We start from the raw sequence: 19,365 nt of genomic DNA, 5'->3' as shown, positions 1-19,365 counted from the left end.
ACCAAAAGTGTTGGATGCTGAAGACTCTTTGGTCAGCATGGCTCTGCAAGACAGTCAAGATGAGACTTGCCACCCACTGTACTAGCAAGGGTCCATTCGAACTTTCATATGCATGCAGGCATTCGTGCATTGCAATGCCATTCATTTTCAATGGCACACCAAGGCAATGCACCTCTGATGCGAGTTGCGTTGCACCGCATCAGGAAAACAATTAGTGCATGTCCTATTTTTGGTGTATCAAATGGGCTTCCTTAATGGAATTTAGATTAATGTGTAACTTAAACACACTGCATAGACCTGAATAAGCTGGTAATACTCTTCTTTTGTAGGGTGCCTTTTTATTTCTTTATTATGCCGACAGTCACTTTAAAGTGACACTATACCGCAGGAGTTAAACCTTATAATACTGCCAGCTATAGATGAGTAGAAACCTCAGCAATACAGAATACTATCAGTCATAGAGGAGTACAAATCTCAGCAATACAGAATGTGATCAGCTATAGAGGAGTACAAATCTCAGCAACACATTATACAGCAGTGCAGAATGGTACTGGCTTTAGGGGACTAAAAAATCCCAGCAAAACATTATACAGCAGAGTAGAATAATATGTTGCTACATACTCTGTGCTGCTCCAGGGTGCCAGCCTGATGTCTCAGGTGGAAGGTCTCAGGAGAGGTGTGGAGGGTCTCAGGAGGGATGTGAAGGCCCTGGGGGGGGGGGGGGGTTTGTGGGGTGTGGAAGCGCTGTAAACGGGCAACTGCGAGGTCACCAGCAAGTACGGGACCCAAGGCAGCTGCTTCAGTTAGAACATTTAAAGCGCCAGTATCGGTTTTTAGTATTGGGGCATTTTCACCAGTACTCATGAAAATGCCCAGTATGAGGATCCAATATCAGTGCATCCCTAATTTTTAAGATTTTACTCCTGAGTTTAGCGTCACTTTAGGTGGTCATCTACACCTGCTCTTAGGACCATGAGAATATTCTCAGCATTAACATATGCTCACTCTAGCCATGGCTCCATGGTGCTACGTGCCAATAGCAACCAGACTGTTTAACTGTTCACAGTGTGATCCAGTTGCTGTGGGCAACAGCTCCGATTTTGCCCCCCCATCTTTATGAACCAGACCTCTTCTGCATCACAATCAGCGTGCCGTAATGCGTTCGCCACGATCCAGCGATTGGGTGCATTATTCCCAGACTCCAGGCCCATTCTGTTCCCTGGCGCAGCCAGGAAAACATGACTTGCGACAGAAGATACGCCGATCTGTTACTTCCAAAATAGCGTTTGGCTGAGGATCAACATGCACCTAAGAAACACAAACTTGGAATCTTTTCAACATCAACTCTCGATAACAGTGCTGTCTGCTCCTGTTTTTGTCTGGTTTCCATAGGAACACATGAATATAGTGACACAAGAGCTACTAGGCCCTATCACGATGGCAGGATAAAAAAAAAGAAGTGAAGGAAGCTTGGAAGCATTTGAAATACTGTTTGGGTTTTGGCTAAATACCACAGACTGATCCGTGATCTTTAATTAACACAATAATCCGTCCTAAGAGCCTTACCGTGTCTCTGGCACTGAGCTGTTAAAAGGAGGAGAGAATTACTTTCACTGACAAAGTGCCCCAGACATTAAGGTGACGTGAAAAGCGTTAAACGATTATCCCCAAAAACAGTCTGCCTACTGTTCAGAGAAACTAAGCCAGCAACAAAACAAAAAAAGAAAAAAACCCAAAACTCTGAATATTACGGGTGGAGATTAATGCAAAAGGACTTCTGGGACACAAAATTCGTCTAGAAGAAGCAAAGATTTAGATTTAAAGGGCTCCGTAATAAAAATGTACACAGATGCCACGGACAGATGTTGTTCGAAGCAACATAGGAGGAAAGCTGACTTTTGTGACATTTGGCATTAACAGTATTTTGATTATACAACTGTTAATATCAGATGGAAATGGGGTAAGTATATGATATGGCCAAATGTATGTCAATGCTCTCAGTTTCTAGTGAAGGGTACTGGTAATAGTACAGAACACAAAGATATTTTGACCTGTTGTGCTCTTCCAACCTTGTGGTAACACTTTGTGGAAGGCCATTTTGTGGTCCACCATGACTGTCCCCCTGAGTACAAAGCCAGATCCATAAGCACATGGATTGAGGAGTTTGGTAGTGAGGAGCTTGAGTGGCCTGTACAGATCCCTGACCTGAACACCGTTCGAATAACATGTATGGCAATAAGAAGCCAGGCCCCCTCAACCATCCGTACCTTACCTCAAATGCAATAATGTATTATTACAGGCTTTTATATAGTGTTGACAATGTATGCAATTTACAAACTGTACATTCACATCAGTTCCTGCCCTTAAGGAGCATACAGTCTAAGGTTCCTAAGCTAACATGCATACATACACATGCTATGGCTAATTTTAGACAGGAGCCAATTAACTAACCAGCAGGTCTTTGGAGTGTGGGAGAAAACCAGAGTACCCAGAGGAAACTCGTACAAGCACAGGGAGAACATACAAACTCCATTGTTGCAAGGCAAAGGTGCTAGCGACCAAGCCATTGTGATGCTCTTTTAGCTGAATGGACAGAAATTTCCACGGACACCAAATTCTTGTAGAAAGCCTTCTCGGAAGAGTGAAGGGCGTTATAGCTGCAAAGGGGGCACCAACTCCATGTTTATGCCCATGGTATTGGGATGTGATGTCTAACAAGCTCATATGGGTGTGATGGTCAGGTGTTTACAATCCTTTGACCATAAAGTGTAGCTAGTCATTGCAGTACATATAAAGGGGTTCATTTTTTGAATGCTACTCATGTTAGCCATGTAAGACCTCCTCTGCCAAGAATTGTCTGCTCAGATGAAAAACAGTGGAGGTAGAATATAAGGTTGTAAGAGGGCTGTAGGCTCATGCTTTGAGCTTTTCCACCAGCACTGTCATAAAAGATCTTCCTATCATTGCTCAAATCTCTGCAGCTCTGGGACTGGCCAAGTGGGACCAATATGAAAGTGCGGGGAGGGACAGGGGGTTTCTCATGTGCTCCCCCACAGCTGGAAGCAGTGGGATTCATACTCAGCAGCAGGGGACTGGCCAAGTGGGACCAATATGAAAGTATGGGGGGGGGTTCAGGGGGTTTATCATGTGCTCCCCTATAGCTGGAAGGAGTGGGAGTCACACTCAGCAGCAGTGGGGAGCTATGCTGTAAGACACCAGAGGATTTGGGAAGATTTTGGGATGTTTGCTTTATACTGCATATGATGTTTGGAGAGACACAACTTTGCCAACTATCTCTCTATTTTTCTATAATCCAATGGAAACAGATCTGTATATGATAAAATCTAGTGACGTGGTGTATTAAGGGGAGACAAGACAAGGTCCACTATGCCCATGATGATACCAGTAGTTCAATGAACGGGCTGCCTTAAACTGGCCATACACTCTACAAATTTGTACTCAATTAAACCCATCAATACCCCAATCCATGCTAAATGGCGTGGATAGAGTAATCCCTACTGATTACCCAAACAGTGTCTGCATCAGACTGAACGAAGATACTGTTCTGCCGAGAATTTTCAGACAGTCTCTTTAGGACAAAAGTCGATTGCAAGCTCAACTTTTCTGGAATGGAGGGATGCTGGCAGGACTCAGGACCAAAATTTCGAGCAACATATGGCCAGCTTTAGATACCTGCCACTTTCTATCTATATCAGGAACAGGTACTCCGATCTGTGCACCACAATGTATCATTGCTGAGTGCTCATCTACATCTGTGTGAACAGGTGATGAGCCATGGTGAATTACATTTCAATGGTTTCTTCAGCAGGCCTGTGTAGATGCAATGGAATGTTACACAAGAGAGCACATAAACATTTACTTAACATTTTAAATGTTTATTGCATGCTGTTCTCTTTTCACATTAATGGCACTCAGGAGCCCAAATCCAACATTCTTCCTTTCTCGTCAGATTATTGGATTTCAGGGGGAAAGAAAAAAAAAATACATAACAAAGACCTTATGGTGCAGAGAAAGATTAGCCATACATAGAGGACCGTCGTGCTCATTGGGCCTGTGGCCAATTTCTCAGCTGCACACAGTTTCATATGGACAAATGTTTGGTAAAACACAAACCACTTCCCCTACACAAAAAACTGAATGTTTGTAAAATGCACATGACAGATTATAATGAAAGCTGCTTCAAGGTACAGGAGAAAGGCATGTATAATATGCAAGATTGTTCCATCTTCGTTAGAGAGCAAAATAAAATGCCAAAAGACTGCTCCATAAAGCGAAAAGACCACAAAAATTACACTTCAACGGATTGATTTTTCTGGTGAGGTTTGCCTGTTACATTGACAAGTTGTCTTATGCTGGCCCTATGTGCATACATTTTTCATCCGAGTGATGGCTTGATCCGGTTGTCTAATAGATCAGATGTTGGATACAATCACTCAAAACAATGGCAACATTAAATGTGCCTTGACCAGTCTATCTAAAACAAAAATGAAAATCTTAGTCCGATGTTACACTTTAAAAAGTTGATTGAAATACTGTACGTGATTGGTCATAATTTTTTTATTCTTTTCTCAGTTCCCCGCATAGTCGTGCTAGGAATGCGGCTGAAAGAGAGGAAGAACTGCTAAAGAGATTCTCAACACCTCCTCCCTTCCTCTCTGAGCGGGTGATTCTACACCTGAAGGCAAGGTGCAGCTACAGAGTCACACATACACACACACACACACATCTGTGAAACTCATCTCCTTCCTATAAATGCAAAACCGAACTTCTCTGGAAAAACAATCATCTAGCACTTAAAGGGAAATCTTCATAATGTGCCAACTTCCTGTCCGGGAAACTCTCCAAAAAAAATATGAATAATGAATAATGGAAAAGTTTGTAAAAGGTTCTGAAATCAAAGTAGAGGTAAACCCTAACCGGATGTCATTTCCTTTGCTATAGCACTGTGTTTCATTAACTAACTTTTTATAGGGGGGGGGGGGCCACACCACGAGTTGCACGTTGTTGGTATATGCCAGTTTCCCATGCTAATTGCTGGAAAACTAGATCATGCACAAAAATCAAACATGGTGCTATGTACTATCAAGGTAAATGTGTTATATGGCTGCTTAATGTTCATAGAGTAATTCTAGGTGAACTTCCACTTTAACATAATCCTTGACAAGCATGCAGCAATAGTACAATATATGGTCACACACTACGTCTGGGTCCAAGCTACCAGGAGAATTCAGTAATGGTAGACTCCATTATTCTTCCATGCCAGGTGTACTTTATAGGTGATTAATGATGGGAAAATTAATCATGGAGGAGAAGTAGTTGGTGAAAAATCTGCCCACCTCTAATGAAATTAGGTACTGCTGCTCTTAATGAAGAAAAGACAATAGTCAGTGAGTGGCCAGACCTGTGAAAACTGCTGATTGGTTGCCATTATTGTGTAGGCAACCTACATGCAATCTTTTTTTTCATTTGCAGCGGATGCTCAAAATCTGCCACGGCTATATCAGCCAGTGTATGTAGGCAGGTCTGTTACTGGAGTTCCGCTTTAAGGCTGGTCATAATTGAGATGGTTGAACTGCTGGAAAAATCTATTCTAGCTCCTCCAGCCAACCTATCAGTCAACCTTTGAAGGGGTCAAAAGGAGCCCTGACTCTCTTCGTCACATGACCAGCAAAAGCATGCGGCGCGGGATAACGATTATCTCTACACACTCCCTGCTGATCCAATACTGGAATATTTTGAGCTTGGCATCATGTAAGTTTGATAACCTCCGTTTGAAGAGGGTCTCTAGGGGCTTCTGTTCTTCATTCTTTATCAATTGAGTCCTAAGGATCGGTCTTTGTTAACTGCTTACACCTCTGTTTTGAGCCCGATGCCAAAACGTGCAAGACACAGAAATATGTCAAAAAATTTACATCAACACAACACATGAAAGCACACAATTTTCCTTAAAGCCCAACTGAGGTCACAGATGTGAACTAACTCCCTTAAGGTGTTTGAATCTTGGCACTCCAAGTATTTAAAACTGACATATCCTTCAAGTGAAGTGAAGATATCCCACTTCACCAGTGAGCACCAGTGTCTTCCGTATGTCCTGGAGGCCCCTGAAACATGGCACACACTATGCACAGGCTTTAAATTTAGTTTCAAGTTGGAGTTATAGACCACCAACCCCATCTCCTAATCCCATACAGACATCCAGTTGGGCTCTAATTGCTTGCCGCCAACCATCTTGCCATGCTACCATGAAGATCCTTGTTCGGTCACTTCCTGTTATAGGGTGACCACACTCTGTCCCTGGCTCCCATTGTCCTCCAACATAGTGACACTGTTGCATGGGCTTCTGATGGAGACAACAAGTGGCTGTTTCAACACACATTACGCAGCATGGTCCACTGTTGTCACCATCAGAAAACTCACTCCGAGAAATGCCACGCAACCATCATTGGAGTGCATGTATACAGGAAGTGGCTGCAAAGAAGCCGAACTGAGATCCGAGAAAGGATGAGAAAAAAAAAGTGAAAACAAGTTATTTTATTTAAAAATGGCAATTGTGTATGATGCTCAGTGCTTTAGGAACCTAAATGTCATTCAGTTAGGGTTTACATCTACTTTAGACTCATTGGAATGTAAAAGTTGTTAATAATAATAGAACATAAATGAATGTACATTTTTATACGCTTTAGAAATGTCTCCCTTTGGAGACTATAAAAAAAAGTAGCTGTGGTTATTTGTAATGGAAAGATTCTATTTGATTGCTAATCGCATAGTTTACATGGTTTTTCTAATGAGGTTCAACGTGGCATATTGTCTAACTGGGCTTCTACCCACAGCGATGTGGCAGGAAAGGGGTTAATGTCCACCCACTAGCACATCTAATATACAGCTCTGAGTCATGCTGGAATCAGGACTGGACTATTACTGCACTATTTCCAGAGCCTCTGCCGAGTGGTGGGAAGCTCCTGGACAGAGTACAGGACACTTACATAACAAAAGCAAGTAAGATAACCTTTCAGCCGAAGCTCAGGACAGGAAGGATGAAAGCCCCACACAAACTGGCAACCTGCACCCCAGCCCTGATGACACATTGTGACAGTGATTTAAGAAAGTCTCTGCTAAAAAGCAAAATGCATTAGCAGACCAAAGATAGATTTGGTAATTAAATTTTTCTGCATGTCTTTGTTATTCTGCAGCAGTATCTAAAATTATCGAGAATATGTTTTACGATACTTGGCAGGCAGGAGCCACCCTTTGGTTCAGAAACTTTGACAAAAGACTCTTACAGAGATCGTAATCGCAGCAAAGCCAGCTCCAGGTCTTTCCTTTCTCCAGTGTTCCTGCATGGTCCATGCAAGGCCATGCACTGGAGCCAAGCTGGAAATGAAGGAGGCAGGGGATCTCCAGTGGGCTAGTTACCAGACAGTACCACCCAGTCAAGGAGGTCAGTATTTGCATAATAGCAGGGATGGACAAATTATTATAAAATTCAGGAGCCAGTCTATCCAATCCCGGTGCCAGTTCTATTGGCAACTAGAGAAAACCTCTAAAGCCTTGGTTCTCAACTGGTGGGTCGTGACCCCAAAGTGGGTGGCGACCACGTGTTCAGTGGCTCGACGCATGCCTTCCTCTTTTCTAGGTGAGAGGCTCCTCCAGCCCCCCCATAGCCTCCCCCTAGCGCAGCATTGTCTGTTCTCACACCGAGCAGCCATTCAAAATATGCGGCCTGGCGCTGAGTGTCAGCTTGAGGTGGGGTGGGCTAGGGGTATGGCAACGAGGGGGCTCAATCCATACCTGCATTGCTTACAGCTCCCTTGCATGTCCTGTAGAGGTGCCTGGACCGGTGTGACATCACATTCTGGCTCTCGGCGCCTCTACAGGTTATGTACTGCTGTGTGTTCCATTGAAGTGCGACTTAGGTTGCGACTTAATGACCGAGGACAAATGTGGGTCCTGTGGTTACACAGGTTGAGAACCACTGCTCTAAAAGGTAACTGTATATTTTAAGGAGCATTGGCTACCTGGCTCATGGCATTTGTCCAGTCCTGTGTAATAGAGCGCTTCTAGTTTTGTCCTTAAAGAGGCATTACCATTTTGTCCTAATGAGGAAAAATGACAATGTCTGCTGGTAGTCCACCACTCAGCAAATGCTTCTTTACCGCCTCACTGCTCTGCCAAAGCCTTTGCTTTAATGCTCTATTGGAGTGTGGCTTTAAAGCATGGGAAATGTTGACCTTCCCTCAAGTACAATCCTTAGCCCTGAGCAGCCATTTACAAGGCCCCAACACTCATGTAGGGGGGAGCAGTGACATCATCTTCCCAGGCTTTATGTATGTGTGAGGAAGCGCTAGACCTTGAAGATGAATAGGTCTGTGGTGGCTTGACTGGAAAGTCTTGCCCCTGCAGTCTTGTCGTTGCACTGTAGGCAAGACAAGCAGACACTATGGGACACCGTTATCATATTAGGACAGAGGCTGCAATGGCCATGACCAACATATCCAACACTACAAAAAGCCCTGAAAAAGAGGGATCCCCAAACCCTTGAAAAATGTTGGCTGTGTTTTATGTCATACACTTATAAAGGGATTCATTGTTCTTCAACTGGCTAGAGTCTGCAAGACTTTCTATTTATGCATGCGCTCATCATCCACCTGGGAAAGTGTGAACATCAGACCTTACCATTGGTGGACTCCAGCAGCAGGGAGCTAACAAGGTCAAGGATATGGTATGCTGCTTTATCACCCAATAGTGGGGTTATGCTGGCGTCCTGCAGCAGGTAGCTGGCAGCCCCGCTCCGGGCCTTAAGCAGGGGCTAGCCCACCCGTGGAGCCTATGCATAGGTTATCTTGGTTTTATTAGATTTCGCACGGGCTCATGAGTGGGAGGTCCTCTGTTTTCCGCAGTTGTCATATTAGGTCCAGATTTATGGTGATGCATTGCACTAGCTATTATATGACTGTCATGCTGTAACCCATCAGTGAAGAGTTTTGGGTGTCCCCACCTAGCTTTGTATGTTCCAGCTCCTCCTCTTACGTTCTCCACAATATAAATAAAAAAAATACAGCAGAGATAATGAAAGCCCCTCAAAAGGGGCACAGCCGGTGCAGATCCAGATACCAGACACACACAATTCAGCAATAGAGTCCCATAGAGATACAAGAAACGGTCAACCGTCAGCAACTATCAGATTTGGGTAGGCGGCTGACCCTTCAAGATAAAAAAAAATGGTAAATAGAATGGGCGAGAAAGGGGAACAGTTTAAAATGGGGAATTTCCATCAGTAAATAAGAATACTCAGTTTTTCGTGCAGCACAAGTCTCCAGCGCTGGACTAGATGTAGATCATTTCACAACTTAAAGGTTAGAGCACAGGAAGGAAGCAGATTTCAGGAATAGAAGAAATAGAACTAGGGGTCATGAGCTCTTGTCAGAGGCTGAGATTCTCAGGGGGAATTTAAAAAACCATGAGATAACGGCAGCAGCAGAACTGTGAAACAGCTACACGGCTACGGAGAAAATCGACGAGTGTTCAGGGTGTAGTCAATCCCATGGCAGTCCAAGGTTGTGCATATGCCCCGTGACAATGTTGTTGGATGGGCGAACAAGCAGCCAATATCAAGCATTCAATGAATAATACCAGACAAATATTTAAACAAAAAAAACATAATATAGTCCAAATGTGATTCAATTATAATCGATTATTGAAAAAGTTGTCAACTTTTTCAATAATCGATTAATCGGCTTCCGATCAGTTGGCCCTGTTCACAGCTCCACACGCTGTGCGCCGCACATCCTCCCGACCCCACGCTCGCCGCTGCCAGACCCGCTCGCATCCACGCTCCACACGCCGCATCTCCTCCCCACCTCCCCACCTCACATTTCCTGCCCATCCACGATGGGCAAGGCACGCGCGGAGATGTAGTAAGGAGGAGCAGGGGTGGGGGGATGACAGCCGCTGATACAGGTCCAATCTCAGAAGCAAGTTGCTGGAAGACTGGTCAGGTAAGCCTGCACTTTCCCACACATGGTGCTCTATAATGTATTGCTGGGATTTGTATTCCTCTATAGCTGATGGTACATTGTACTGTACATTATACATAGGAATACAAATACCAGCAATGCATTATACACTGTATGTATAATGTATTGCTGGGATTTGTTGTACTCCTCTATAGCTGGTGATATTCTGCATTGCGCTGTATAGGGGACTACAAATCCCAGCAATAATACATTATACAGCGCAATGCAGAATACCACCAGCTATAGAGGACTACAAAACCCAGCAATAGTACATTATACAGCGCAATGCAGAATACCACCAGCTATAGAGGACTACAAAACCCAGCAATAGTACATTATACAGCGCAATGCAGAATACCACCAGCTATAGAGGACTACAAAACCCAGCAATAGTACATTATACAGCGCAATGCAGAATACCACCAGCTATAGAGGACTACAAAACCCAGCAATAGTACATTATACAGCGCAATGCAGAATGCCGCCAGCTATAATGTGCTTTTGCTGGGTTTTGTAGTCCTCTATAGCCGGTGCCATTCTGCATTCATTGCTGTATAATTTTACACTTTCCATTTCACTATATTGCACACCACACTATCTTTTTTTTCTTTTTTACTTCCACCGCTCCAAGCTTGCTAGTAGTCCTATCACTGGAGCCATTTTTTAAACTTAATTTTATTGTTTATCCGATTAATCGAACTTAATAATCGGCTAACTAATCGATTTTGAAAATAATCGTTAGCTGCAGCTCTACTAGCAGATGTATGTATAATCTGACTGTGTAAATTTGACACTTGATGCATACTTGTTTTCAGGTCATTAAGTATTGAAGCCACAGGATCAGCATGAAAGCCAGGCAACAAAGTAACCCAGACTAAGCGATTTCCTTATTTTTTTGTATGCCATGCACTGATCACTGACATCATCTGCACCTCTCCTGATGAAGACAATATTTGGGTCAAAACATGTTGGGAATAGGTCTGTTTTGGGGGCACCGATTTAAATTTATCTGCAAACAGCGGATCTCTAAAGAAAACAGTAGAAAGAAATACAGCAAGGATTACTGTGTTGAGGTTAAAAAGAAATGAAAGCCTGCAAGATCTGGAGCAGGGGTGAGCAACTCCTGCCCTCCAGCTGTGCTTAAGTACAAATCCCAACATGCCTCGGCCTCTGGGAGTCATGCCTGTTCCACAACAGGTGGAGGGCTGGAGTTGCCCACCCTCTAGGAGTCAAGAAGAGAGGCTGAGAGAAAGAAACGACTGAAGAAGCAAAGAGACTGATGAAGAGTATACTTATTTGAGATAAGAGATCAGAGATCAGAGTATATATATATAAAAAGAGAAGGAAAAATTAAGACATCAAGTATAAGGAAGAAAGAAAAGAGACAGGAGTAATGCTAGCTATACACACTTGGCTCGTTCAGAGAGAGAAATCAAGAGATCAATAGATTTGAGTACAACAGCTAGCAGTGCTGGTAGTGAGGAATCAGCTCTGCTAGCTGTTGTACTCAAAGTCAGCTCCCGCAGGTGTCTGAATGCCTTTGAGGTGACTGACGAGGCCCATGCATCTGACGAGATGCAGTCACTGTTCAGTTGAGATTTTTCCACCTGCCTCAGTTGATTTTAAAATTGACTTTTGTTGAACCGGATGGTGCCAAAAGGGCTACCTGCTGACCACATTTCCAGCTGTGCATGGCTAGAAGAATACAGAGATGGTAAGGGAAAGGCTGAGATAAAGAGAGTTACATAGTTGGTAAGTATGAATAAAGACACGGGTCCATTCAGTAATAGAGAGTTCTACAACTTTACTGCTCCACAGTGACGAAATCCCTATGTAGTTTGAGATTAAACCTCCTTTCTGCCAGTCTCAAGTGGTTGCCTTAGAGTACCTTAGAGTAAACAATTTCTTACCGATTATTCCATCCCCATTTAACAGTTTGTACATTGCGATCATGTCCCCTCTTAATTGCCTCTTCTCCAGAGTGAATATGTTCAGTTGCTGTAATCCATCCTCATAGCTTAGGTCCTTCAGCCCCCTCACCAACTTCATAGCCCTTCTCTGCACTCTCTCAAGTTCATGGACAACCTTCCTGTTGATTGGTGCCCAAAACTAAATTGCATACGCAAGATGAGGCTGGACTTTGTAAAGGTGCAGCATTATGGATTTGTCTCTACAATAAATACCTTTTTTTCATAAATGATAATAATCGACTTGCTTTGTTAGCTGTAGCCTGGCTTTGCATGCTATTGAAAGAGAGAAATAGAAAGACATAAATCGTCTAAGATAGACACAACACTTCCCCACTGCTCTGTTCACCCATGGAAGCAAAGTGGCACATCTGATACTTCTGGGTATGGGGTAAGCATGTGCCTCATGTCCCTTACTCCCATGTGACAGAGATGGTGTTTGGCGATTGGCTACCGAGTGCTGTCACACAGGAGAGGGGAGAATGTCCTCAGCTTTGTGGAAGCTACAAGACACAACTTGGAGCCATCACAAGATCATTTTAATTTTTTCACCAGCAGCTAGCAGATGGAACATGTTTCCTTTTCATGTTTTCCTGTTCTCCTAACTACCTGTTATGAAAAATACTTTTTTTTTTTTTTAAATAAAGTTTAGAAGCTGAAGCACACAATTAGTCCTTCCCCTCCCATTCATATAGCCTTAGGATTCAATTAGAGATAGCGTGTCTGAAATCTGCTTATAGGCCTGTTTATATAGCTCAGTAGCTCATGCTAATATTTCCACACAGAACTGAATGAGTCAGAGCAGGTTCATCCTCCCTGAAATCTTTCAACAGCGTTGTCCTTTTCAACCAGAGAGAGACAGTCGGAAAGGAAACGGCTTCTGCTGTGCTGTCTCTTTAAAAAAAACAAAAACAGTGGTGTGGAAATCGTGTTTCATGGGTGCAGGCTGTAAAAAAAATATTTATCCTTTAAAACAAAATGTAAAATAATATTGGCCCAAAATTATTACCGATTCCTTAAAACATCCTGGTTCCCAATTCCCTATTTTCTGACCCAATTTGTTCTGGGTAAAAATACAGACCCCCATGTAATAATACACTTGTCAAGACTGTCAAGAGTTAAAAGACAAGTTACAGCACTGACAGGTATAATGAAGGATAAGGTATCAAGCAGCAACTATTCTGTAGAGGCTTCTTGTACAAGATCAGAATACAAGCTGTAAACGTAAACAGCAGCTCATCAAGAACCAAAAGTGCTTGTGTTGCATGTAAACCGTTTGCATCTCCCTGCGGCTACGTCCGTCTCCCCCTAGAGTTTTCCTTCATGTTTATAGTGAGGAACCAAGCTGTCTATCAAGAAAAAGGAAGCGGTCTGGAAGAAAGTGTTTTCATTCCAAGTTTCCACATTGTGCGAACAGCTGCGATCCCAGCACCGAGAGGAAGTGAGAATTAGTGAGATTCTGGATCCAGGACCTGATCTCTAGTGTCATCGCCCCAAGAGCTAAGGGTGGACTTTCAACAAACAAACAGGGTCACATTTATGAAATTGTAAGAGAGAATAATTGTCTTGGATGGTTTGTGCTGTACACGATGTAAATGTAAAGGGGAAAAAATGTGATTGGCTACTGGGAGGCAAGCAGACCTAACAAGACCATACTTCCATGCAAAGTTTGATTGGGTGACTGGTAATAGAATGGAAGCTGGTAGGTATTTGCCAACCAATCTGACTTTATAGCAATGGTGAACCGTAATGAATAATTAACTTGACACTAAACACCAGGAGCTTAATCTTAAAAATACATTCAAGTACCTGAACTATTAACAAAAATGTATCTTATTTGTGTATCACTCGGCAGTAGATCCTCAAATCATCTCTGAATTGGTGCTGACACTGTCCTTCCTTCTGGAGGGGGGCTACTTTTGTTCCCCATGGTCCCTGCGTGTGTTGTAAAGTTGTCACCTCTCCAAGCTCGCTCACGGGATGGACTACAATCTCACATTTAGTTTACCATTTTGTACTGAGATTGTAGTCCATCACGGGAGCGAGCTTGGAGGGGGGACTACTTTACAACACACAGGGAACATAGGGAACAAAAGTAGCCACCCTCCAGAAGGAAGGACAGTGTCAGCACCAATTCAGAGATGATTTGAGGATCTACTGCCGAGTGATACACAAATAAGATACATTTTTGTTAATAGGTGGGGTACTTGAATACATTTTTAAGGTTTAACTCCTGATTTTCATGTCACTTCAAATGTTATATAAATGCAGCTAGTGTAAGCTCATTCATCACTTGGTATGAGCATCTTGTAACTCCATGTACAACAGTATTTAGACTGGAAGAGAGGGTGGCAGCACCAGTAGCCTATTAGCTGTCCTGCAGGGTGCTTGTGATTTACAAAGAACATGCTGATAGGAACAGAAGAGAGTAGAGTAAGAAGAGGGATGACCTCATCAGCCTACTGATGCTCTTTTAATGTCCAATTACAGGCTGGGACAGGGAGACAACTGAGCTGTAGGTCACCAGCTTGGGTCTGCTTTTTGGTAGGGCTGTGTAAATCTTTGGATTGGATGGACAGAATTATAAATCTTTAGTATAACACTCCCCGTATCTGTATCTCGGCTCTGTATTTAGCTCCTTGCCTGACATTCAAAGTTAATCTACCTCACATTCTGAAAAAAAAAAGTCTAGTGAAAATGTTTAACTAAACACACCCTGCACTAAACTGCACATACATATCTGCCTACCCTTTGCCATATTTGTTAATGTCTTGAAGGTTTATAATTAAACCTTCAAGACATAACCTTCAAAAACATAGTTGGATTCTTCCTGCAGATTGTGCATTGAATCAGAAAAAATAAGTAACTAGTTTGTTTTTTTATTGCAGTCCTAGCGGTTTGAACAATCTAACCTGCCACAAAGCTCAGCAATTAAGGCTAGGTTCAGATCTGAACGATCCCAGGATGTGCATCCCGTGACAGTGTGATCCTGCAATTGCACACTGGTTGCCATTGGTATTCCCGAGTGTGGATCGGGGTTAACAAAGCGGTAACCCCGAGCCACACTCGGGAATACAGCGTACAGGTCTTACCTTGTCCGCGATCCCTGCAGTGTCTTCGGCGGCTGCCGACTTCCGTCCCTTGTGAGCGGTCGCGTCGCAGGGGGCGGAGCCGGCGGGAAGTTTAAAAGTGAAACAAAATTTTTTTTTTTAAATAGAGAAAATAAAAGGAAAAAAAAAAAAATTATACCGCAAGTAAAACGCGCGTGTCACTGAACGAAAAAAACGAAAAACGAGCATAAAAAAACGCTCAGGTGTGTACCCAGCCTAAATGTATGATTTTGTTTTTATAAATATATATAAGTGATGCACCGATACCATTTTTGCGAGTACGAGTACTGATACTTGCCCAAGTAGTTACAAGTACGAGTACTGATACATTTTTATTTATTGTCATGTGACAGTTTTTCTAAAACAATCTCGACTAATGATTTCAGGACAGTGGTGGAGCGCCAGAGCCCGGTCCCAGCTGCCACCCTGGTCGTTCTCATGAAAATGACAAGTATCGGCACTGGTATATAAAAAAAGTATCCGTGCATCCCTAAAGTAAAGTAAAACATAACTAACCAATAGTTGCTTTGGCTGTGCACCAAGCATGGTAAAAATTCTAGTGTATGATATTTGGGGAAAAAAGGGATTTTATCTCGGTCAGCATTGAGAGAATTGTTTAAGTATTTTTGCACAATCGCCCGCAAGAAAGTTATACCTGAAAAGGTTTCCACAATCAATATTTCAGTTACCACATTAGTACACAAGAAAATTGAATTCCCCATTGTAGCAACCTGGTACCATATCGATAAACCCAAGAGATACTCACGTTCCCAGTACATCCCGGAATTCATAGGTATCCCTAATATCTTCCGTCCTTTTCTTCCAGCTCGGCCCGTCCTCTTCCAGCGGCATCCTGGAATAGATTCCTTAACTCCTCAGTAGCGAACGCAAGTGCCTACCGAGTCTGCAAGAGAAAAGAGGACACTTGAGTCACCGGCCAGAACGAAGAGAACTTCACAAAACAGTTTCTATAACTTTCTTACGAGTCTGCAGTGGGCTGAGTGACTTATTTATAGCACATTCTAGACTTGCCAACCCTCCCGTATTATGCCGGACTGTGAAAAATCAAGAAACATTATGTCCTCTAAAAAAAAAAAGCCTTCCGTAAACAGCTGTGTCTAAAGATGACCAAAAGGCAACGAGCTGCATTTGAAGATTTCACAGTAGACGCTTTTTGTTCTAACCACTTGCTGACCGGGGTATTAAACCCCCTTCCTGTCCCGGCCACTTTTCAGTATTCCGCGCTGCGGTACTTTGACTGACATTTATTCCGTCGCGTAACGCTGTACTGAAATAAATTTTATACCATTTTTTAGGGACAGATAGAGCTTTCTTTTGGTGGTATTTAATCACCACTGGGGTTTTTATTTTTTACTATACATTGAAAAAAAAAAAAAAAAAACTTTTCCCCCTCCTTTACGTTATAAAAAACATTTATCAGAATCCACATTTGTGGTAAAATATAAAAGACGGGGTTACGTCAGGTCAATAGAAAATCGCAAAAAAACTACCATGTCTAAAATTGTCCATAGGCTACGCTTTAAAATTTAGTGTTACAATTATTGCTCTCACTGCGACGTTCGCGGTGATATGTAACGTGTGGCGTAATGGTTGTTTTCACACGTAGGTGCACCCGACGCGTATTTATGTTTATAAGTGCGTGCATGTGGGGGTAGGGGACTTAAAACTTTTTTTGGTGCTTTTTTATTAATTTTTATGTGGAACTTTAATTTTTTTTTTTTTTACACTTCACTTGATTGCTATCACATAGGGGGCTAAAAAGCCCCCAAAGTGATAGCCAAAAACAATGACAGATCCTCTTTAAGGAGACTTTTGGGGTCTCCAAGACCCCTAATGTCCCCTTGGGACCTCCAAAGAAGCTGATGAAGCAATGATCTACTTTATCAGCTTCTCCTCTGGCTCTCAGACAGAGAAATAACAGCTAAAGGCGGAAGTGATGTAATATACATCGCTGCCGCCTTCAGGCCTCGTTCACACCAGATGCAGTGCGTTCCGGTTCCTCGCATTGCGGCTGGCTCACTTTTTTGTGGGGCAGGAGGGGCCATTGAAGTGAATGGCACCATGCCACGCCCTCCGGCTGCAATGCGATCGGCCACACGGGATCGCAAGGCACATTATACCTGCAGTCTGGTCCGGTGCGATCAAAACAGTGCTTGCAGCATTTTGATCGCACCAGACCGCCATCCCAACGTTTACTCAAGCTTGTAGGCATGCCTCGCCATCAGTGTATAATTATTAAACTGCTAGCAGGCAGAGGAATAAAATGTATAGCACAGGAAGCACACCGAGTCACTTCTACTATAAATACCTACCTGCTAGCAGTTTTTTTGATGTTACAAATTTAGTTCTGCTCCCTACAGTTCTAATCACGCTGTCATAAATGTGAGGTGAAATCTCACGGGCTCACAGATATCTTAGGACTGTAAAGAAACAAAAATTTATTTTTTCATATGAAACTTTGGCTTTGTTTAGTTCTGCGCGCTGAAAATCAGAAGTTGAAAAGACGTAGATTTATTCACAGTGAGGCGGTAAGGTTTCCTTAGAGGACGCCTATTAGCACACTGTATGTAAAGCGTATCCAAACTGCTGCATCGGGACATTTGCAAACGTACCATTGAACGCAGCACAGAATCAAGGCTTTAAATCAGCCTCATTCATTGTGGGCGGGAGCTTATATGCGCTAACAAGAGCAGTAAAATGTATAGATTTGGATGAGCCCTTACTCAAAATCTATATGCAGAATAAAAGCACTTTTTTTTTTTACCCAACAGGAAGACAATGGAGGAGATAGAACGATACAACATAATTACCCTGATCACAAATCCAGATGTCGCACATTCCAGAATGGAGCGGTGCTTTATACTTCAGACACCATTCACACATCTCACTGACAGACACAGTTTATCTTTAGAATATCCGATGCCTCAAAATACACAAGACTTTAAATAGAGGTTTGTGTCCTATGACCTACTAGGAAACAAAGTAATGCCATCATGTCATGTGCACTTGCCATACAACAGAGGTAGCCATTCTGGGCCCTATTTAACATTTCTTGTAGCGCACAGCAATTAGATTCTCCCAACGCAGCATTTTAATTGCCATTGAGACAGTGCACCGCAGGGTGGCAAAACACGGGTTAAAGGAGAGATATATGATTACTTTCCTGTCCGATTAATCGATGATTTAAAAAGTTGACAACTTTTTCAATAATCGATTATAATCGATTATGTCGATTAGTTGTTGCAGCCCTACTTTCCTGTTGCACACGGATATTTTCCCTAATGCTGGAAAATCTCAGCAAGAGCAGAAAAGTAAGCAAGCTATAAGTGAGACACCTCTCTGTCTATAGCCACATTTTTACTAAAACAGTAGGTAAAGTGCTAACTAATACCCCTCAATACATTTCCCAATCAATCTGAAGCCATCTGTACTGCCCTGGTTTTAGCAAAGTGGATTTTAATGAGTTGCTTTGAATTAAAATTGAGAAAAAAAAACCTGGAGCAGTCTTAACACATTGGGTGAGAATGGACCATTACAGTTTGGTTTCTTTACAAAGGAGCCATGGCTGGGTAGAAAAGTCTGTCCCCTGCCAGCATGCTGCAGAGAAGGACCCTTGCTCTCTGTGCAGAAGCAGTAGTTTCTCTGCAGAGGTCTGACACGCCCCCTGCAGAGTCAGAGCTTACCAATCGGTGGGAAGCATAAGCTTTGCTGAATTGAAATCTTTAGCGCTGATTCGTTAGTAGACAAGTTGGATCTTTGCAGAGAGACCCTTGCTGTGCTTTGATGTTTTAGTTTCCTGCAGAATCAGCTGGTCTACCGAGGACTGGCCCTGATAACCTGTTTTAGGGTGGCTCCTTTGCCTTGCAGGGTCCTATGCAGCTACTCTTGTGGGTGCTAGCAAGCAGTGTGTGTCCACACACACACACACACACAGGCACAGCAAGGCAAGCAATTCTCTTCCTCCTCTGCCCCCCTCTCCAAGCAGATGATGTAGACCAGGGGTGCCCACAAGGTCGATCGCAATCTACCAGTCGATCGCATAGCGATCACTGGTAGATCGTCATGTCCTCACCTCCGCCGCTTCTCTGGATCCCCGCTGCTCTCCCCAGCGGGGATCCGAGAAGAAGTGAAGGAACCGGCGGCGGGGGAGGGCGGAGGACGGAGCCGCTGTCACTAACTAATGCAGAGCAGTGAGGAGAGAGAGAGACGCTCGGCCAGGATCTGACAGCCGGC

At 43.2% G+C, this 19,365-nt stretch overlaps 1 protein-coding gene across 1 annotated transcript in view; it reads right to left on the bottom strand.

Annotated features, from left to right (window-relative positions):
• Positions 1–19,365, bottom strand: part of CAMK1 (calcium/calmodulin dependent protein kinase I) — a 111,946-nt gene that overhangs the window by 64,888 nt on the left and 27,693 nt on the right. The window contains exon 2 of the mRNA XM_018576120.1: positions 15,878–16,006. Coding sequence (XP_018431622.1) covers positions 15,878–15,963 — 86 coding nt within the window. The 5' untranslated portion in view covers positions 15,964–16,006. The remainder of the gene's footprint in view (positions 1–15,877; positions 16,007–19,365) is intronic.

This window comes from Nanorana parkeri, unplaced genomic scaffold, assembly GCF_000935625.1.
Source record: "Nanorana parkeri isolate BGI_ZX_2015 unplaced genomic scaffold, ASM93562v1 scaffold56, whole genome shotgun sequence".
Lineage (NCBI taxonomy): Eukaryota > Metazoa > Chordata > Amphibia > Anura > Dicroglossidae > Nanorana > Nanorana parkeri.
This window is presented reverse-complemented; position numbering and strand designations above follow the sequence as displayed.